Source organism: Scyliorhinus torazame, chromosome 18 (genome assembly GCF_047496885.1).
Source record: "Scyliorhinus torazame isolate Kashiwa2021f chromosome 18, sScyTor2.1, whole genome shotgun sequence".
NCBI classification, from domain to species: domain Eukaryota; kingdom Metazoa; phylum Chordata; class Chondrichthyes; order Carcharhiniformes; family Scyliorhinidae; genus Scyliorhinus; species Scyliorhinus torazame.
Genome location: NC_092724.1, coordinates 35,540,230 through 35,563,092, shown reverse-complemented (window position 1 = coordinate 35,563,092; position 22,863 = coordinate 35,540,230). Strand labels below are relative to the sequence as shown.

At 48.3% G+C, this 22,863-nt stretch overlaps 1 protein-coding gene across 1 annotated transcript in view; it reads right to left on the bottom strand.

The window, feature by feature from the left end:
• Positions 1 to 3,214: 3,214 nt before the first annotated feature.
• The window catches only part of LOC140395776 (uncharacterized), a 187,344-nt gene continuing 167,695 nt past the window's right edge, over positions 3,215 to 22,863 (bottom strand). Inside the window, exons 120-122 of the mRNA XM_072483934.1 lie at positions 14,699 to 14,859; positions 6,051 to 6,163; positions 3,215 to 3,932 (exon numbers count right to left, since the gene is read on the bottom strand). Coding sequence (XP_072340035.1) covers positions 3,840 to 3,932; positions 6,051 to 6,163; positions 14,699 to 14,859 — 367 coding nt within the window. The 3' untranslated portion in view covers positions 3,215 to 3,839. The remainder of the gene's footprint in view (positions 3,933 to 6,050; positions 6,164 to 14,698; positions 14,860 to 22,863) is intronic.

Genomic DNA, 22,863 nt, shown 5'->3' with positions numbered 1-22,863 from the left:
TGATGGTTCCGATTGGGTTTGCTGGCATTATTAAAATAATAGTCCTTTGATAAGGCCGCACATTGAGATGTTCAAAGAAACTTAGTTTATTTGCAATAACTATTATATACATCACACAGTGGACCCCAACTGAGTCTGCCTTGCCAGTGACTAACAGGCCAGCTTTACATCCACACGACTATACATTGTTTAGAGGTACCCCGCCCATTAACAGGAGAGTTCCCGTTCCGCAAGGTTCATGGGGAAGTTAATTGTTCACACCCTGTAAGTACTTGCGGGTTATTACCTTTTTAACTACTGCAATAGACCTTTAGGCCTTGTGGTTGCTGCAGTCAATGACCATCACCATTGCTGCAGGCCTCTGAAAGCTGCCACAGCAGCTGTATTTCTACCTGTATAGATCTTAACAAAAGCCCATTTATCGGTTTATGTCTGAAACGTAATTGATTTCAACCATTTGATTTTGCCATTTCAGAAATTCACTTTGGTTCGGACAAGATGTCAACTAATTAAGGCAAATGCAGATCTTTGGATAGTAAATTTTAGAACAGGGTTCTTAAAAGAGAAATATATACTTAGAATTGTAAGACAACGACTCCTTAAAATGTCTTGCGGATGATCAGACTGTAAAAATGTAACCCTCGTGAACTCCTTATTTGACAGTAATTCTTTTAGGAATGCTACCTTGAGAGCTTTCAAATCTATCTGGAACAGTTGTTGTCCAGGAATCCTGCATTAAGAGATCTTCAGTATATGACCAGCAAGGAAGACAACACTCCTCCACCCCCCCCCCCCCCCCCCCCCCACACCCCCCACCCCCCCCACCAAAAATGTAATTGTTATCCCAAAATCACTATTACCTTGTCCTAGTTGGGACTGCTGTAACATGACAATTGGTCGATTTTGATATACGATTAATTCGATTAATCCTCAAGTAGGTGCACCTTCTTATTTCATTATTTTAGGTAGGAATCAGAGTTTGAGGGCAGCACGGTAGCATTGTGGATAGCACAATTGCTTCACAGCTCCAGGGTCCCAGGTTCGATTCCCTGCTGGGTCACTGTCTGTGCGGAGTCTGCACATCCTCCCCGTGTATGCGTGGGTTTCCTCCGGGTGCTCCGGTTCCCTCCCACAGTCCAAAGATGTGCAGGTTAGGTGGATTGGCCATGATAAATTGCCCTTAGTGTCCAAAATTGCCCTTAGTGTTGGGTGGGGTTACTGGGTTATGGGGATAGGGTGGAGGTGTTGACCTTGGTTAGGGTGCTCTTTCCAAGAGCCGGTGCAGACTCGATGGGCCGAATGGCCTCCGTCTGCACTGTAAATTCTATGAAAATTCTATGAATGCAATAGAACTATTTCATACCGTAATGTTATCTCTTTATTTGATTCTAGATTTCACAAATCCTAGATGTTTCCAGAAACATCAGCTCTATGATGTATTAATGCACTCTACTGAAATGTAATTATCTATTAATTAACTAATTATTATGTAATCAAGGTACATCTCTTATCTGTTTCATGACTGGCTTTAAATACAAAATCAATATAAAATTAATAAAGAAGATTTATAGAGAATGCAATGGCTGCCGGAAGCCACTTGTCAGAATTTAAAACAGTTTCCTTGACTTTGTTACAATAAACACAGTATGAAAGTGATTTAAAAAAATGAATATCCAGTCCTACTTGCAAAGCTCTTTATCAGAGTTGGGCCTGCATTTGGGTTATCTTGGACCTGGGTTGCTGTCTTATACCATCAATTTTAATTGACAAAAACATGTAATTTTAATGCAGATTACAATGTTCAGCATACAGCACTTGTTGCAGGGAAATAATGATTACGGTTTAGTGCAACAATTTATTTGGGCAAGTAATGAGTATGGATTATGGTGGGCTAAATGATTACATCAAATGGGACTAGGAGATCTATGTAATCTACTAAAGGGACTTTTAGAAGGATTTGAAAACTTGTATTCGAAAGGATATGTACAATTCCACGTTCAGGGTAAAGACATTAGCCAGCTAACATGCTGATGTGGCAAGCACTACTAGCTGGATGCTTACAAGCCAGCTGGTGTCAATAAGCCTCAGATATCTCCAGGGCCCATGTCAGTATCTTGAATGCCTGTTGACTTCTATAGTACTTCAAAGACCTGGGGCGAGATTCTCCGACCCGGCGGGGGGTCGGAGAATCGGCGGGGGCTGGCATGAATCCTGCCCCCGCCGGTTGCCGAATTCTCCGGCACCGGAGATTCGGCGGGTCGGGAATCGCGCCGCGCCGGTTGGCAGGCCCCACCCCCGCGATTCTCCGGCCCGGATGGGCTGAAGTCCCGCTGCTAGAATGCCTGTCCCGCCGGCGTGGATTAAACTACCTCTCTTACCGGCGGGACAAGGCGGCGCGGGCTGGCTCCGGGGCCCTGGGGGAGTCGCGGGGCGATCTGGGGGGCTCGCGGTGGCCTGGCCCGCGATTGGGGCCCACCGATCCGCAGGCGGGCCTGTGCCGTGGGGGCACTCTTTTCCTTCCGCCTTCGCCACGGTCTCCACCATGGCGGAGGCGGAAGAGACTCCCTCCACTGCGCATGCACGGGGATGCCGTGAGCGGCCGCTGACGCGCCCGCGCATGCGCCGCCCGGAGATGTCATTTCCGCGCCAGCTGGCGGGGCACCAAAGGCCTTTTCCGCCAGCTGGCGGGGCGGAAATTAGTCCAGCGCGGGCCTAGCCCCGCAAGATTGGGGCTGGGCCCCCAAGATGCGGAGGATTCTGCACCTTTGGGGCGGCGCGATGCCCGACTGATTTGCGCGTTTTTGGCGCCGGTCGGTGGACATCGCGCCGATACCGGAGAATTTCGCCCCTGATTTAGCAGACAAAGCTAGCAGTGCAAGGCTGAGCCTAATAGCAACAAGAGGTTAGGAGGAACCTCTAAGAGGTAGGGAAGACAGATAAATAATTCTTGAGATAGCATACACCCTGCCACGTGAAAATATGCAAATTGTTTAATATAAACCCAAGGCAGGCAATGTTAGAATTTAAGCAATGTACTGCGCACATCACTCTCAATGTATAAATATTTCATGGTTTTTCAATTGGGTAGGGTCCTGCTTCAGAGACATTCTCTGGGGTAATGTTCTCCCAAAGCGTTGGTCAATAAACGTTCGTTCTGTACCTATGGGCTCCCGAGATCATTTTGTATAGTAATCTGATCCACAACACACTGCTGTTATTAATTAAATACGGTCTCAACAATTGTTTAATTGAATAGATTATTCTTCGATTTCATTACATGAAAGGATTTACAAAAATAGACAGCTTTGTAAATGTTCATCACCCAGAAAAATAATAATTTTATAAATACTTTGACCTATTTCTTCTGTCATCAAAATTATTTTAAATAGTTTACTAAAATTATACAGTCAAAACATTTGAGCACAACAATAATTCTATTGTCAAATTTCACGTTCTTGAAATTTGTGTAAAGACAATACAGATAAATGTAACATTTAAGAAAATGCAGAAGAGTGTCAATAAGTTATGGCAACTGATTCACAAATGAAACATCCATAAAGAAAACACATTCCACTATTTGACATTTTTCTTGTTTTGTTTTTGTTTTAATACCTGAACATTCCATCACCGATATAAAATCTATATTTTCCTTGCGTGCTTTCTTCAAGTATAATCTTTAATGTATCCTAGAGGAATGTAGAGAGTTCCAGCATATAACTGATTTTAGACTAGTTCTATATGGCTACATAACTGTCCTATGCTATTTCTACTTTAACCAACTGTATTTTGCATGGTTGCTACTTATTACCAAGATTCAATTTTATTGTCAGTATTTCTTATCAGTAGAACTTTTGATGCAGAAAGTAGAAGCCAGAAGGGTTTTGCATCACATCGTAGGATGCATGGTTCTTTCTTTTCAAACAGAATGCAATCTGGAAGATTAAAATATTGTTGGTTAGTAAACACACAAGAAATATTATAATTTATTAGGTAGTTCTATAAATAATACTTGAAATGCTACCTAAATAATACCAAAATGCACAGGTGCCACTCATCTTCAGCTGAGGATGGCTAAGCTCTTCTATGTTCAGTCTGCTTTGTTAGAGAACAGTTCTATTTTACACATTGCTCTTTTAAAGTTGTAGAGCAGAAGGGCAATTTACTGTGATGGGAAATCTACGTGTTTTGCTGCTCGTACTAATGGAGCAGCAGGAAATGGCACTGAAAACAGAAATATTAATGACCACAGTAAAGGATTTGAAGCAGTTCCAAATCTTGCCCACTGAAATCAAATGTTGTCGGGAATAATATTCTGATGTTAATCAACGCTCTCTCCCAACTTTTATCAATTGATGGCTTAGGAGGTATGACTAGTGTTGTTTAGTGTCATTTGCCACGATGTTTAAATCTACTGCAACTATTTCTCCAAAACCAAGTTGGAATTTTCTGTTTGACCAACACTGGCTCACCTGTGAAGCTGTGGCAGGGGAAGATCAGACATCCAGAAATTTCATTGGAAGTGATTAAGAAATAGAATACATCTGTTCTAATAGGGCTGAGAAAATTGAAATGAAACACTTGATGCGATACACGATACCCTCTGTTATTTATATCATAGTGTAATGTCCCAGGCAAGCGACCACCCGGAAGTGATAACTGTAAGAAACTCAAATATTTATTACACCTTCTCCTCCTGAAGGGTCTCTGGCGCCCGGCCCAAGAGGTATTTATGTCCCAGAGCCTCTGGATTAAGGGGGTAGCTCCATCCACCCAATCTAGACAGACCGCACTCAGGTGAAGCCCCAGGACCTCTGAGGTTGCAGATCCCCTAGCCTCCTGCAGAGTTATAACACCCAGAAAACACACGGCAGTTCTGGTACTTAGGATTACTATCGGAGCAGACAAGCAGTTTAAATAGCAGCTTTGACCATGCAACAATTTCACTTTCGTAAAAATAATTGGCCTCCAACAAAACTGGGCTGCAATAGGGATTCAAGGTCCATTGTAGTGAAATATGACCCCTGACACAGGAAAATCAGCCAGGGTTAGGAGTGCAACCACAAGACACGTGAAAAGCCAAATGTACACGAAGATTCTGCCAGAATGGAATAACCTGTCCATACTCTCTTCATCAAAATTGCTGACTATGAGGGTGACGCTACAGTAATTAACTGGGGACAGATAATAGGAAAAAAATACATTCCAAGCACAGGGAGTAATGATTTGCACTAATCTCCAACCTAGTGTACTGTATTTCATGTTGCAATCTTTATTTCTGCAAGTTTGATTATGATTTCAGTATAGCTCACTGCTGCAACCTCCCCTCCTATTCCCACACTGACCCATGAACTTTTGGTTCTTATTCTGTTCCAACTGACGAATTTGGCTCCTCTTCTGTTACAACACATCCGATGAAGGAGCTGCACTCCGAAAGCTAGTGATTCAAACAAACCTGTTGGACTTTAGTCTGGTGTTGTCAGATTCTTCACTGTGCTCACCCCAGTCCAACGCCGGCATCCCCACATCATGTTCCAACTGAGTTCAGGAAGAGTGTCCTATCTCTCTCCTTGGGTAATATGCCGTTAAGATCTGAATACTGACTTTAGTCACTTCAGACTTTCTCTATGACCTTTAGATATTTTACAGTGGGTGGTGCTGGTGGTATGACGGAGTCTGTTGTTGCCCTTTCTCCCTTATTGGCTTGTCTTTCTTTCCAGATCTGAAGAAAGGATCCACCTGGAAAATTGACGGTATTTTCTCTCTGGAGATGCTGACTGACCTGCTCTGTGCTACCAACCCACGTTTTCATGTTTTGAGCAGGTTTACTCGAAAAACGGAAGTAATAGAATTTATTCTGCACTTAAATTGAAATAATAATGATAATTCTGTGCTGTTAAGCCTCAGAGACAAATGATTTTTATGACTGAGTTGACCAGTGATTTTATATGTCATGCCTACGTAATGATCTTGTTCAGTCAATTTTCCATTACATACTGTGCATTTCTAGATTTCAGGACTGTGCAAAATATTGAAAAATCCAATGTACATACCAGTAAACCCAAGAGGAAGAGCAGAAGTAGTACGAGAAGCACACCTAGGACGATGAGTATGATTCCCCAATAAGGAATTTCTATTTTGCTGGCAGAGACGGGTTCTTTAGCTTCTGCATAGAAAATACAGGATACAGGACAATTAATAGTGAAATATAATTGAATAAAATCTTCTCATTGCGATGATGTACAATAATTTACTTAAGTGTGAAATGTCCAGTCAATTTGAGTTACATGGGGTAGTTCTGCAATCTTTTATATCCAGTGGGACTGCTGCAGGTAAAAGGAATTGGAGTAAGAGATAGAGCTACAGCGCCATAGTCCTGGTTCTCTGAGCAAGGTTCCCACGGGGAGCACAAATTCATGCAATTATCCCTCGTATGGCCTCATTTGAATGAGGTTAAATGCAAAGGCGGACTTACAATGAAACACACAGTGCGGCAGTGTGCGGCCCTGGCTAATGGGGAGGCCCCATACTGACAGATGGCTGTGGGAGAACCAATCAGAGCCTGGTAGCTCTGAATTTTCAAAAAAGGCTAATTCTTGGGCCTATCAGCAGGCAATGCAGAACCACATCTGGCTCTGACTGGAGGAGCCCCTTAGAGCAGGAAAATGCTATCCCAGACGTTGAGGAGTGGTGGAGACTAGAGAGCAGTTCAGACAGATCTCCTGATTGCCTGGTGTGAGTTTTTGAATGTTCCTTTAGTGAAACAGCAGCCAGGTCTTCGGCATTTGGGCTCGGCAGCCTGAGGCAAAACTGAGGTTGGCAACCTTACATCAGGGTACGAGCCTGTGGGGCCTTCAGTGAGAACCAAGAAGGAGGCACTGGCCAACGGCCGTTGAGGGGAGCAGTGGGCGACTCTTGACCTGCAGGCCAGGGCTGAGGAGGTCGGATGGTAGAAAACCAACCAAACAAAGAGCAGAGGGCAGGGCAGGCCATATAAAGCCAACAGCAGCCAGGCTGCCAGCCAAAAGCATATGCGGTTGTCGAAGCTCAACCCCCCTTCCCACCCAACCTGAGCAAGAGGTGAGCAGTCGGGAGGTGCGAGGGCCAGGCAGGCTCCACGTGGCTTTTGGGGAGAAGCGGGGCGACCCGACCAGAGGCTTGGGCTGTGTGTCAGGAGAGCTGGGCAACGGAACCGGCGAGGGTGAGAACAGAGGTCAGATCAGGTAGCATTGAGGTGGATGGGATCAGGAGAGCATTGATGTCATTTTGGGTGGGGTTTAATGCCATTTAGGGTAGGGCTTGTTGTCATTTGGGGCAGGTCACCATGTCACCAGAGGGTGGGGTGTGACTTGGGGGTCCAGCAAAGAGGGAGAGCGCTGGGCCACCAAAACTTTAAATACGCCTTTGGTTAAATGTACAATACATTAGAAGAAGTTTACTACTCTGTACCACAAGTAAAAAAAAGACAGTTTTGAAAAAGATTGTTCACTCTGTGACATTGTGTGAAAAGTTAACTTCAACTTTAGCTGACCCAAAGCAGTGTTACCTATATAAGATTGCTTTGGTAGATATCCTTAGTGCCTTTAATCCAACTGTGATAGACTGGGCAATACAACTCACATAGTCGCAGACATTGCGATACCACCATTATTGTCTCAGACCAATGGCTCTATAGTACCAACTTTAACAGTGTACATTCATGACATGGACTACAGTGGCTCAAAGAGGTGGCTCACCGCCACTTGTTCAACGAAAATTAGGTTTGGGCAACAAATCTTGCCTACACAGATTATGCCCATGTCCTATTAACAAATTTTTAACAAAGCTAGGTGTGGGAGCATGGCCCGTTTAAGGGGACGGGTTCCACAGACCACGTGATCGGCTCGGGGCCAATCATGTGGGAGTACACGATGGGGAGCCGATGGGGAGTTTGTGCTGGGCTCTGCGAATAGAACCCCAGGCAGTGTGAAAGAGGGTGCTGAAGTGTAAAGGCCTGTTGTATAGTGTTCTTTGCCTGTTCCTTTCATAATAATCCCCCTTTTCTTTTACTGGAAGTCTCCAGTTTATGTCTCAAGCCACCTCGCGGTGACGAGATAAATGTTTTCGGTCTAAGCTGACAGTCATCGTGAATCGAGGGGAAAGAAGGAACAATTGAGAAAGTAGAGAAGCTCCAGAAAGTGTCAGAGTCATTTAAATTGTGAGTGGAAAAGTCTCGAATTGGGAAACTAGACCCATTTGACTTAGGGGTTAAGTCATGGAGTCAGTACATCAAACTGCTCTGGTTCTTCTTTAACATGAACAAGATCACAGGCAAGGATAGGCAGAAGTTTGCGGGCCCCAAAAGTACAATTTGATTAGGAACCTCACATTCCTGGAGGCACCCAACTCAAAGACCTTGGCTGGGATTCTCCCTTTTGGGGACTAAGTCCCCATGCCCGCTGGAAAATGGGCGAGAACACTCCAAACTTTTTCCTCGGAAATCCGGGGTGATTCTCCATTTTCCAGGGGGCTAGCAGAGCCCCAGCAGCGTCACGCAGCTCTGGCTGCCGGCTGGGCCCTGCTGTCCAGACCGTGCGGCTGCGCATGCACAAGGCGACCACAAGCGGGTCCGCGCATGTGCTCGGCGGCCCACCTCGGCACGGGCGCCGCCAACATGGCAGAGCCACACAGCGGGCCCACACGGAGTAAGGTAGGTCCCCCCAGACCGCGATGGCCCGCCAATTAGTGGATCCCAATCGCGAGCCTGGCCACCGCTGAGGCTCCCTCCACCCGGAGTCAGATTCCCGCTACACCCCACCAAGACCGCGGCCGCGGGTCCCAGCTCCCGCGGGTGGTACCAGATGTAAACCACGCCGACGGGAGTTAGGCCAGTCGACCGCGGAGAATCGCTGTGGGGGCCTGTTCCAATGGCCCCCAGCCGGCGCCGCATCGACCGCGCTTGCGACTGGCTGGTCTGCAGAGAATTGCGGAAGCGCCGGATTTCTGGCATGAATGGCTATTCTCCGCCCCCGCGCTGAGCGCGATTCTGACACGGAGGGTCGGAGAATCCCTGTGAGTTTGGGACCTTGCTGAGTGGCATATTGTGCAACCAGTTTGTTTATGGGATCCATAACCTTAATATGGAGAAGACACTTCAGGTGGAGACGTTGATTACGCTGCAACAATGACCGAGATAGCTCAGATGATGGTATTTGTTAAAAAAGGTGTCACTGACCTTCAGAGTGTGACTGAAAGGGAGGCTAACCAAGTATTGGGTGGTACCACCGCAAGGTCTGTGGCAGGATCAACAGGCACACCTCAGACACGGTCCTCAGTACAGAACCGGAACCCAAGGAGTGGGAAGGGATCGGGGCATCAAACTGAATCCAAGGTGAGGGGGGGAGAGGGGGACCATCCTCAGGGGACCTGCCATGCTCGGGAGTTTGTGTTCTTCCATTGCAACCGAAGGGGGCACATTCCAGGACGTTGCCATTCAAGGCAAAGCGCGCCAATTCCAAAGGAACAGCAGCAGCAGGAGTCCACAGCGCCACTGAACATAGTGGAGAAGAGCTCTGAAAATGAGCATGCAATGCACCGGTTGAATATAGTCCAATTGAATAAGATGCCTCCAATTGAAATTGTCTTAAGGGTAAATAGTAGACCCCTTAAAATGGAATTCGACACCAGGGCTTCGGTGACCATCGTGGGTAAGTAATATCTACGTGCAGGAACAGAGAGTACTACAGCCAAGCTTTCGACATTCACTGGGGGTAGATTTTGAAGATCCTCTGAACAGCCAACACCTCAGTGGCTGACAGAGGGCAGGAGACCAATCTGCCTTTGGTTATCATGGAAGGACACAAAACCAGTCTTTTGGAAAGAGACTGGTTACAGAAGATTAGGTTCTACTGGCTGGAAATCACTAAAATGTGTGATGGCCTCCTCCAAGTGCCTCAAAGAGATATGAAAACATGTTCCACAAAGAATTAGGTCAGATGAAAGGCCTAAAAGTCAAGGTATATGTCAATCCGATTCGACATCCAAGTTCTTCAGAGCCAGACCAGTGCGATAAGCATTTCATCAGAAGATTGAAGCAGAGCTAAAGAGATTGGAAGGGCTGGGTATATCCAAGCCCATTCAGTTTTTAGAGTGGGCGGCGCCACTAGTGCCTGTCCTTACACCTGATCGACCAATTCGGATTTGTGGCAAATGTAAGCCGATAATAAATCAAGCTGCCCAGGTCGATCGGTATCCGATTCCCTGAATTGAAGACCTCTATACCAAGCTGACAGGGGGCCTCACCTATTCAAAATTGGACCTCAGTTATGCCTACCTGCAACTGGAGGTGGATGAGGAGTCTCAGAGATTTTCTACAATCAATACCCATAAAGGCCTCTTCCAGTATATCAGACTGGCGTTCGGTATCGTTTGAAAAATGTACTTTTCAGGCCTCAGACGTGACGTACCCAGGATTTTACATTGTTGCGACAAGGTGGCATCCAGTGGAAGAAAAGGTCAAGGCCATACGAAATGTTCCCGCACCCAGAAATGTTAGGGAGTTTGAGTCCTTCCTTGGATCGAGCCACAACATTGGCACCATTACACCCGTTATTAAGGAAGAATCAGTGGGGGGAATGGAGGGAGCCTCACGAGAAGGCCTTCCGAGTTGTGAAGCAAACACTGCAATCATCAAACCTCTTGGTGCATTTTGGTCTGGGGAAACCAATAGTGCTGACATGTGTTGGCCCCCTTAATGTATAGGGGCCACTTTATCCCATAAAATTGTAAATGGTTTGGGACGTCCTGTAGCCTGTACCTCGAGGGACCTTTCTGAAACAGAACGAAAATACACCCAGATTGAGAAGGAGGGCTTAGCTGTCATATTTGGTGTGAAGAAATTCCACCAGTATGTGTACAGTCGACAGTTCGAAATAGTGACTGACGACAAGCCATTACTGGGCCTGTTACTGGAAGATAAGCCCATACCACCCACAGGCTTGGCAGCATTGGACCCGGCTGTTGGCGGCTTACAACTATGTCTTACAGCACCGGCCTGAGACACAAATTGATATTGTATATGCATTAAGCTGTCTGCCCCTACTGAAGAGCATTCCACCTCAATCTGTACCCCAGGAGATCATTCTAGTCTTAAACCTCCTAGACTCTTTGCCAGTGTCTGTGGGACGCATCTGTAACTGGACCTAAAGAGACATTATCCTTTCAAAGGTCAATGAACGATACAGACTGGCTGGCATTACGAGAAGTAAGAATAGCTGAGGCCCTACTTTATTAGTTAAGATGAGTTGACATGTGAAGATGACATGATTCTGTCGGGATCACAGGTGGTCGTGTTGCCTCAGGCCAAGGGACTCCTTTTTCAAGAGTTTCACAGTGCCCACCCCGGGAAGACAGAGATGAAGATGTTAGCGTGCATTTATGTCCGGGGGCCAGGCACAGACAAAACCATTGAAGAACTAGTATAACAGTGCCACCTTTGCCAAATGCAACAATTTTTGCCGCCTTCCACTAGTTTTCACCCAAGGGAATGGCCAGGTCGCCGGTGGACCAGGGTCTACATTGATTATGCGGGCCCATTCCTGGAAAAGGTGTTTTTGGTGCTGGGAGGTACCCGTAGAAAGTGGTTATCAGTTCAAGAGATGGGGACCACTACCTTGGGTGGTCATGGCAGATGCCTTGTGCCAATTGTTTTGCATTCATGGGCTTCCTGAGTCAATTGTTTTGGAAAATAGTATCCCCTTCACTGGTGATGATTTCCAGCGTTTTGTGAGTGCAAATGGCATACAACACAAGTCGACAGCCCCCTACCACCTAGTGTCAAATGGACTGTTCAAGCTTTCAAGAATGCCATGAAAAAGCAACCCGATAAACCACTTCGCCAGAGGCTGGCTAATTTTGTGTTGTTGTACAACTCAACACTTCATTCAACCAGAGGTATCACGCCAGCTGAACTGCTCCTGGGCTGGTGATCGAGAACCCAACTAGGTATTGTATTTCCAAATTTAGGAGGGCGGAGGAGGCACATCAGGCCTCCCGGAAGAGTCGGTAGTTCGAGCAGAGAGATGACACGTGCAGGTGGGAGGCCCAGTTTTGGTCCAAAATTTCTCTGCCGGTTCACTTGGTCTGCCTGGCTACTAAAGCAAAATGGAAACCACTTCAAAATTACAAAGCTAATAAAATCAAGCCACATCATGTAGAAAGGTTAATGCCCGTTTTCTGTGTGCTTTTACCTGTCCTGGTGCTCCAACACAACGGACTCAGTGTCTGACACCCTCCGAATTTCAGTGTGGAAGATTGCAGCTGGACTTGGCCGACAATCTTGAGTAGCTCTGAACCTAGAATGCTCAACTTCGGGTTGCACATTCTCCTTCTGGACAGCAGCAGCCGGAGCTAGCAGTGGCGAGGGCACTGGCAGAATGACTGGCTTGGGATGACGAATGCAGAAACCCTGAGAGAGGACAGCAGGATTGTGCTCCATGGAGATGGCACCTCTGCAATCCTAGAAATCTGTTGACGTGCAGGGTTGCCGTGATACCCTCCAATCCCTTTGAAGACTGCAATCCACAGACACAATGGCAGCAGTCTGAAGTTACACGTAAATAAGCTGAGTTTTTATGACATGGTCTGAGATTGCACTCAGACACTGGGTCATTGCTGCTTGTCCTGCTGTGGAAGCTGTGATATTGGCTATGAGACGTTGTGTTCAAATAGAGTTGACCACAACTTCCGTGCTGGGAAAGATGGGCTCCACGCTCTGTGCAAAACCCTGTGCTGGTTTGTGCTGGACTCCTCCATGCTCCTTGATGGTTTTCTGGCTTCCCAATACACCAAGCATTTCATTGTACATACCCCTCAACGTTCGTCAGTAGATATCCCATCAAAGTTCTCATCTGGGTCTTACAAAGGCGAAGCAATCTTGTCATTTGGTACCTCATTGAGTGTATGAAGGAGGAATGGCACAATGATATGGTTGTGGTGCCAGGAGGGGTGGGAGTGCACAAAAAGAAGAGGTGATTGGAAATCAGCAGAGAGCTCGAATGAGGGTGGTGCAATGGAAGAAGGGTAATTATGTATTTTTTTTAAAATTCAGACTGCCCAATTAATTTTTTCCAGTTAAGGAGCAGTTTAGCATGGCCAATCCACCTACCCTGCACATCTATGGGTTGTGGGGGCGAAACCCACGCAAACACGGGGAGAATGTGCAAACTCCACATGGACAGTGACCCAGAGTCAGGATCGAACCTGGGACCTCGGCGCCGTGAGACAGCAATGCTAACCACTGCGCCAGAAGTGTCATTATGTATGAGGGTACCATCATCTTGAATGGTTTCCGTCCAAGCACTGCCACTGCCTCAGAAATATCTATCTCAATAATGGTCAGCTCCCCCGCCTCCATGGAGTTATAACCTGTGCGTAGCACTGCATCCAGGTCCCTAGAAACCTGCCATTCACCTCCCTGACTATTTGCTCCCACTGGCTGAAATTCTCCGGTCGTTGCAATTCACTTTTACCACTGGCGGGCACCCCCGCCAGCAGGTTTCCTGGCGGCATGAGGTGGCTACAATGGGAAATCCCACTGACAGGCAGTGGGAGTATAGAATCTCGCTGCCCACGAATGGCGCACTGCTGAAAAACACGCTGCTGGTGGACCAAAAGAATCTCGCCCATTGTCCCCTTAGTATGCATCTTGAGGCCTCTGTGCCCCATGCAGATGCAGGACATCTCTCCTTCTTTCCAATTCCTCCGCCAAGGCACCCAGTACAATGTCCGGAAACGATGAGTCGCCATTCTCCCGGTTGTGCTATTTTAAATTATTTTTCCCAGGGCAAATTGACCCCCTAAAGCTCCCAGTGGCAATGCATCTCCTAGTTCAAATGTGCAGGCTACCTTTATAGTGAAACTAGCCACTCAGGTTATTGGTCCCTTGCTGATGCATCCAGCCTATCAACGACGAGGTCAGCCATGACTGGGTAATTAAATCACGAGAATCGTGGTGCATTGCAATCAGTGAACTGGAGTTAAACATACAGTGCCCATTTTTGAACGCTGTTGAATTTAGCTCCCAATTCAAAAACAGACACCGGTTTCAATGCTAAGTTGAAACTTTGATTGCACCAGGCGTGAAACCCAGCGTCCTGTCATTCAAAATCTAATTTACAGTCATCATGTCAGTTGCAACATTATTTTGAAAGTTCTTTTTAAGTGTTCCTGTTGATGGGCTTAGTATTTATAACAAATAACTGACTTCGTCAAATAATGTTTATTGCTAATTCCCACAAGAGCAAAATCTGAAAAACTCCAAAATTAATTGTACATTATCAATGATAGCCGGGATGCTTTTTTTCAAAACTGCAATGCTGGTGACGTTGTAGAGAATGTATAGTCACCAGGTTTTTTATAATCTGTGTAACTCATTAATGATTGAGCTAACTCCCTCCATCCACCTACCTTGACCTTCCAGTGACTCTGCCACTGCTTCTACTGTAGGTAACCCGAACCCTAATAATGCAACTCCTGCACTATCTTCCTACTTGGACCATGTCAAATTCAGAACTCTGCTTAGTATCACTATTTGACCCCCCGACCCCCCAAAACAAATCACTCGTGTCCATTTTTTGCACAGTAGTCAACTAGCCTTAATTCATATTAATTACTAATTCAAATGAACTATTTATAAATAAAGGCAATTAGAGTTGATACTTACCCACTGTCAAACTGTCATTGCGCAGCATGTAGACATTTCCAAGCAAGCTTGTTTTACTTGTTCCAGCAGCAAATTCTGTCCTGACTCTTTCTGCCGTCACTAGTTCACTTGCAACATTTGGATTGAAGTAACATCTGCTGGTAACATCAACTGATCCAGACCTATAGGGATATTCAAAGTGAAAGAAAAAAATATTAATTTTCTTTCACAAATGTGGGTAACATAAATGAATGAATAGCTTGACAACACACAGACAACTCATAGACAATGAAATATTTAAGATTCAACGATTCGGTCTATATCACAAATGTTTACATATCAAATTTGAATCAAGGTACCTTATCCTAAATATTTGTATAAGAGCAACCATTGTAGGAATAGTTAAACTTTAATTTGCACAGTATCATTATGCAATGCAGCCTGAAGAACTTCAGCATTCCGTAATAAACTGCATCAAAGTTTCAAGCTGCACTCTGTCACTTAGGCATCTTTAAGGCATCTCAACAAATAGAACATAGAACATTACAGCGCAGTACAGGCCCTTCGGCCTTCGATGTTGCGCCGACCTGTGAAACCACTCTAAAGCCCATCTACACTATTCCCTTATCATCCATATGTCTATCCAATGACCATTTAAATGCCCTTAGTGTGGGCGAGTCCACTACTGTTGCAGGCAGGGCATTCCACACCCTTACTACTCTCTGAGTAAAGAACCTACCTCTGACATCTGCCCTATATCCATCTCCCCTCAATTTAAAGCTATGTCCCCTCGTGCTAGACATCACCATCCAAGGGAAAAGGCTCTCACTGTCCACCATTTCCAATCCTCTGATCATCTTGTATGCCTCTATTAAGTCACCTCTTAATTTTCTACTCTCTAACGAAAACAGCCTCAAGTCCCTCAGCCTTTCCTCATAAGATCTTCCCTCCATACCAGGCAACATTCTGGTAAATCTCCTCTGCACCCTTTCCAATGCTTCCACATCCTTCCTATAATGCGGCGACCAGAACTGCACGCAATACCCCAAATGCAGCCGCACCAGAGTTTTGTACAGCTGCAACATGGCTCCGAAACTCAATCCCTCTACCAATAAAAGCTAACACACCAAATGCCTTCTTAACAACCCTCTCAACCTGTGTGGCAACTTTCAGGGATCTATGTACATGTACATGGACACCGAGATCTCTCTGCTCATCCACACTGCCAAGAATCTTACCATTAGCCCAGTACTCTGTCTTCCTGTTATTCCTTCCAAAATGAATCACCTCACATGTTTCTGCATTAAACTCCATTTGCCACCTCTCAGCCCAGCGCTGCAGCTTATCTATGTCCCTCTGTAACTTGTAACATCCTTCTGCACTGTCCACAACTCCACCGACTTTAGTGTCATCTGCAAATTTACTCACCCATTCTTCTACGCCCTCCTCCAGGTCATTTATAAAAATGACAAACAGCAGTGGCCCCAAAACAGATCCTTGTGGTACACCAATAGTAACTGGACGCCAGTCTGAACATTTACCATCAACCACCACCCTTTGTCTTCTTCCAGCTAGCCAATTTCTGATCCAAACTGCTAAATCACCCTGAATCCCATGCCTCTGTGTTTTCTGCAGTAGCCAACCGTGGGGAACCTTATCAAACGCTTTACTGAAATCCCTATACATCACATCAACTGCTTTACCCTCATCCACCTGTTTGGTCACCTTCTCAAAGAACTCAATAAGGTTTGTGAGGCACGACCTACCCTTCAAAAACCATGTTGACCATCTCTAATCAAATTATTCCTTTCCAGATGATTATACATCCTATCTCTTATAAACCTTTCCAAGATTTTGCCCACAACAGAAGTAAGGCTCACTGGTCTATAGTTACCGGGGTTGTCTCTACTTCCCTTCTTGAACAAGGGGACAACATTTGCTATCCTCCAGTCTTCTGGCACTATTCCTGTAGACAAAGATGACTTCAAGATCAAAGCCAAAGGCTCAGCAATCGCCTCCCTAGCTTTCCAGAGAATCGTAGGATAAATCCCATCCGGCCCAGGGGACTTATCTATTTTCACACTTTCCAGAATTGCTAACACTTCCTCCTTATGAACCTCAAGCCCTTCTAGTCTAGTAGCCTGAATCTCAGTATTCTCCTCGACAACACTATCTTTTTCCTGTGTGAATACTGACGAAAAATATTCATTTAGCACCTCTCCTATCTCCTCGGACTCCACGCACAACTTCCCGCTACTGTCCTTGACTGGCCCTACTCTTACCCTAGTCATTCTTTTATTCCTGACATATCTATAGAAAGCTTTAGGGTTATCCTTGATCCTACCTGCCAAAGACTTCTCATGTCCCCTCCTGGCTCTTCTTAGCTCTCTGTTTAGGTCCTTTCTAGCTAACTAATAACTCTCGAGCGCCCTAACTGAACCTTCATGTCTCATCTTTACATAAGCCTCCTTCTTCCTCTTGACAAGTGTTTCGACTGCTTTAGTAAACCACGGTTCCCTTGCTCGACCACTTCCTCCCTGCCTGACAGGTACATACTTATCGAGGACACGCAGTAGCTGTTCCTTGAACAAGCTCCACATTTCCATTGTGCCCAACCCCTGCAGTTTTCCTCTCCATCCGATGCATCCTAAGTCTTGGCTCATCGCATCATAATTGCCTTTCCCCCAGATATAACTCTTGCCCTGCGATATATACCTATCCCTTTTCATCACTAAAGTAAACGTAATCGGATTGTGGTCACTATCACCAAAATGCTCACCTACCTCCAAATCTAACACCTGTCCTGGTTCATTACCCAGTACCAAATCCAAAATGGCCTCGCCTCTCGTTGACCTATCTACATACTGTGTCAGGAAACACTCCTGCACACATTGGACAAAAACGGACCCATCTAAAGTACTCGAACTACAGCGTTTCCAGTCAATATTTGGAAAGTTAAAGTCCCCCATAACAACTACCCTGTTGCTTTCGCTCCTATCCAGAAGCATCTTTGCAATCCTTTCCTCTACATCTCTGGAACTTTTCGGAGGCCTATAGAAAACCCCTAGCAGGGTGACCTCTCCTTTCCTGTTTCTAACCTCAGCCCATACTACTTCAGTAGACGAGTCCTCATCAAACGTCCTTTCTGGCACCGTAATACTGTCCGTGACTAACAATGCCACCCCTCCCCCTCTTTTACCACCTTCCCTGAGCTTACTGAAATATCTAAACCCTGGCACCTGCAACAACCATTCCTGTCCCTGCTCTATCCATGTCTCCGAAATGGCCACAACATCGAAGTCCCATGTACCAACCCATGCCGCAAGTTCACCCACCTTATTCCGGACTGTAGCCACCTGAGTTGGCCACTTCCCGACTTAAAATGGAGATCCGCAAAGGCTGAAGGGAAATTCAGCCAACACAGGCAAAGACTAGCAAATACAGGAATCATGTATATTGGAACCTGCAAAACAACCAGACAGCACCGAAACCAGCAGCCATCTGCATAGTAATGTAGCAGCCATCTGCATAGTAATGTAGCAGCCATCTACATAGTAATGTGCGATCCCCAGGCACAATGGCAACTGTAAAGGTAAACAAAACCAAGTCAGACTCCTCAGCGCCAGCAGGAGCCAAGACAAAGGAAGGCCAACGGACAATTAGGACCGCCTAGCGATCAGGGAACCGCTCCAGCATTGGAGAAATCGATCCAAGTGATCGGAAAGTAGTCCAATCACTTGGAACCAGGTACGGGGTCCGCCCCAAAGGGCGGGAAGCCCCTGGGGACTATAAAGTAAAGCCCCCAAGTTCAAATCGTCCTTCTTGGCACGATCACTCAGCAGCGAATCAACCCTTGAGAGTGAACTGTCCAAGCTGCCTCCAAGCAAGTAAGTCTCAAGTCAACACTCGCTACGAGATAGGCGCTCCTAGCTACCAGTCCATACCAGCTTTTTAATCCCATAGACTCAGGACCTGGACGAAAGGCCATTTGTTCCCCTGACCTGGTGGGCCAGTCCAAAGCTACATATAGGCCTGTTAGTTATAGAGATAGTTTATTAAGTAGAATTTATGCATGAGTAGCGATTGACTGTGTATAATAAATGTGTTTTGATTTGAATCTTACTAATTGGTGTTTTGAGTTATTGATCATTACTTGAACTTGAACCTCGTGGCGGTATCATAAAGATACCTGGCGACTCCAAAGCAAAGGTTAAACAAACAGAGCAAATTACGATTTAAGAGCCAACCAAAAGTTAGCAACAGAATGTTCCTGGCATTGAAGAAGACACACTTTAAACCACCTTCCTGCCTGCTGGTACACTTCCTGCCTGCTGGTAGACCATCCCGTTTGTAGAAGTCCCACCGACCCCAGAATGAGCCCAATTATCCAGAAATCTGAAACCCTCCCTCCTGCACCATCTCTGTAGCCAGGTGTTCAACTCCTCTCTCTCCCTATTCCTCATCTCGCTATCACGTGGCACGGGTAACAATCCAGAGATAATAACTCTGTTTGTCCTAGATCTAAGTTTCCACCCTAGCTCCCTGAATTCCTGCCTTACATCCCTATCCCTTTTCCTACCTATGTCGTTGGTACCTATGTGGACCACGAGTTGGGGCTGCTCCCCCTCCCCCTTAAGGATCCCAAAAACATGGAAATACATGGATAGGATGGGTATAGAGGGATACGGAACTAGGAAGTTTTGAGGGTTTTGGCTAAGGGTGGTAGCATGACCGGTACAGGCTTGGAAGGCTGAAGGGCCTGTTCCTGTGCTGTATTATTCTTTGTACATTTCATGTCTGTTGCTCCCCATGTGACATGGTTGACAGTGTAGTGAATCAGAAAACAGTTTTAAACCCTGAAGTTGGGCTTATGCTCCTGTTCAGAGCTGTGTAGGGTTGGCACAGGAACATTTAAATAAAGTATAGAAGCCCTACAGTGCAGAAGGAAGCCATTCAGCCAATCAAATCTGCACCAACCCTCTGAAAGAGCACTCCCCCCCTCCCCCCACCCTATCCCTGTACCTCCACCTAACCTTTAGGCACTAAGGGCAATTTAAAACGGCCAATGAACCTAACGTGCACAACTTTGGACTGTGAGAGGAAACCGGAGCACCCGGAGGAAACCCACGCAGACATGGGGAGAATGTACAAATTCCATACAGGTAGTCACCCAAGATCAGAAACGAATCCGGGTCCCTGATACTATGAGGCAGCAGTGTTAATTCCCAACATCTGGCTAGATTGAGTGCCTGGCTGGGGGATGGAACCTGAAACCCGTGGCAGGAAGATGTAACCAGAAACTTTGGGAGTGATCACTCGCAATCTACATAGGGTTGAGGACTCTAGTCATGATCAGGTCAGTGGAGTGAGTGGAGGGGAGGGAAGAGAAAGATCTGGGGCGAAATTCTCCATTATCGGCGGAAAGTCCGCGATCGGCGCAAAAAACGGCGCAAATCCCACTTGCGTCACGTCATAAAAATGGGACGATAGTCTCCGGCCCGAAATGGGCTAGCAGCGACGTAACGGGATCCGCGCTTGCGCAGTGGTTCACGCCGTGCAGTGTCATACGCGCTGCACGGCGTGACGACTCATAAGGCCGCGCAGCTCCCCCCACCCGACCGGAACACCCGACCGCAACACCCGACTGGATGGCTGGCCGTCGCTCAGCCCCGAGGTTCGAGTCACGCGATGTGGAGGCGCTCCTGGACATGGTGGAGCAGAGGAGGGACGCCCTGTATCCCGGGCACGGCCGCAGAGTTGCCCCACGCCACAGCCGGCGTCTGTGGAGGGAAGTGGCAAAGGCCGTCACCGCTGTGGCCCTGACACCACGGACAGGCACCCAGTGCCACAAGAAGGTGAACGACCTCGTCAGAGCAGGCAGGGTGAGCCTCCCCCATATCCCCCCTCCCACATATCCCCCATATCCCCCCCTCCCCATATCCCCCCTCCCCCATATCCCCCCTCCCCCATATCCCCCCCTCCCCATATCCCCCCTCCCCATATCCCCCCCTCCCCCATATCTCCCTCCCCATATCCCCCATATCCCCCCCCAAATATCCCCCCTCCCCATATCCCCCCTCCCCCATATCCCCCTCCCCATATCCCCCCTCCCCCATATACCCCCTCCCCCATATCCCCCCTCCCCCATATCCCCCCTCCCCCATATCCCCCCTCCCCCATATCCCCCCTCCCCCATATCCCCCATCCCCCATATCCCCCCTCCCCCATATCCCCCCTCCCCATATCCCCCCTCCCCATATCCCCCCTCCCCCATATCCCCCCTCCCCCATATCCCCCCTCCCCATATCCCCTCTCCCCCATATCCCCCTCCCCCATATCCCCTTCCCCCATATCCCCCCTCCCCCATATCCCCCTCCCCCATATCCCCCCTCCCCCAGATCGCCAAGTGAATCCAGCCCTAACCTTAACCTCTGCAATGCACGCGCAACCGATGGCGTGCATTCATATACCTGCCTAACACTGTTGCCTTTTACCCCTGCCACCACCCCCCCCCCCCCCCCACAGGAGAAGCACGCACACAACAATAGGGAGCATGTGAGGACTGGAGGAGGGCCCGCTGATGAGAGGCCACTGACCGTACACGAGGAAAGGGCCCTGGAATTGGCTGGCGGACCTGAGGACCGGGAGGTTGCTGATGCAGAGGTCGGGGGCCCAACAGCAAGTGAGCCACCGACAGCCCGTCCCCATATCCCCCCTCCCCTATATCCCCCTCCCCCGTATCACCTGATCACTGCCTGATGTCTAACCATGCATGCTTCATTGTGTATCGCAGGACCAAACGTCCAGGCACCCATCCCCGCAGATGCACACCGCCCGCAGGATGCCCCTCGGAGACCACAGGAGACGGAGAGACCCGCACCCTCCAGCATGCGACGCCCGCAGGATGCCCCTCGGAGACCACAGGAGACGGAGAGACCTGGAGCAACAGGGAGACGACACCCCCGTCACGTGCGGGAGCGACCACCCAGCGATGAGGGGGGCAGCCACAGGCCCCCGTCACATCCGAGCCAGGGCACCACTACCCAGGACACCACTACCCAGGACACCACTACCCAGGACACCACTACCCAGGACACCACTACCTAGGACACCCCTACCCGGGACAGCACTACCCAGGACACCTCTACCCGGGAAGACGAAATACCGGACAGTGACTCAGAGTGGATGGGTGGAGACGAACCCCCACCCCAAAGTGCCATGGAGTCAGAGTGGGACGAAGAGCACGACACAACGCCACTGCTTTCACCAACACCCTCCACCATCGCAGAAACACTCACCACGGTTGGGCACTTCAGTGATGAGGCGTCTGGTACACTCACTGGTGCGCACAACACAGCCGTCCCGGTACAGCAGGTGGAGGTAGGAGCAGCAGAGGGACCGGGCGGTTGGAGGGCAGCCCAGGCCAAGCGAACATCTGCCGCCCAGATGGATCCCGGGTTCCTGCAGTTACCACACCCACACATAGATCCGATGCAACCACCGACCTGGAGACGAGCGAAGAGGGTGATGGGCGGCTTGCGGCGGCTGCGGTCGCAGGTGGAGGAGTCCACCCGCGTCCAGGAGCTGGGAGTGGTCCCGGTCAGTCGTGCCACCCAGGCTGACACCGCACGGGTGGCGTCCGCGGTGGAGGCAATGGTTGCGACGGTGTCAGACATGGGGAACGGTTTGCGAGGCCTGGGGCCTTCCGTGCAGGCGGCGTCTGTGGCCCAGGAAATGGCTGCCCTCTCACAGGAGGCCATGAGCCAGTGCCAGCGCCAGATGGCAGAGGCGCTCAACGCCATAGCCCAGTCTCTGCAGGCCATGGCCCAGTCTCTGCAGGCCATGGCCCAGTCTCAGCAGGCCATCGCTGAGGGCATCGGCGCCAGTGGCCATGTGCGAGCCGGCGTCGCACAGTCACAGACAGGGTTTGCCAACACCCTGGGCTCCATGGCTGCAAACCTGCAGACCCTTGTCGATACCAGCACGGGCCTCCAGGACTGGCAGCGCCAGATGTCGGGGGGGCTCGGATGGCCAGTCCGTTTGCATCCCCCACCCATGTAGAGGCCTGGGTGCCATCGGGCACCCTGAGGGAGGAGGAGGTGGTGTGGTCCGTCCCGGCTCCCTCTGTAGGGGAGGTCTCGGTACACCGCGACACCTTGGACTCCCCCCCCTTCCGTCCCAGGTGC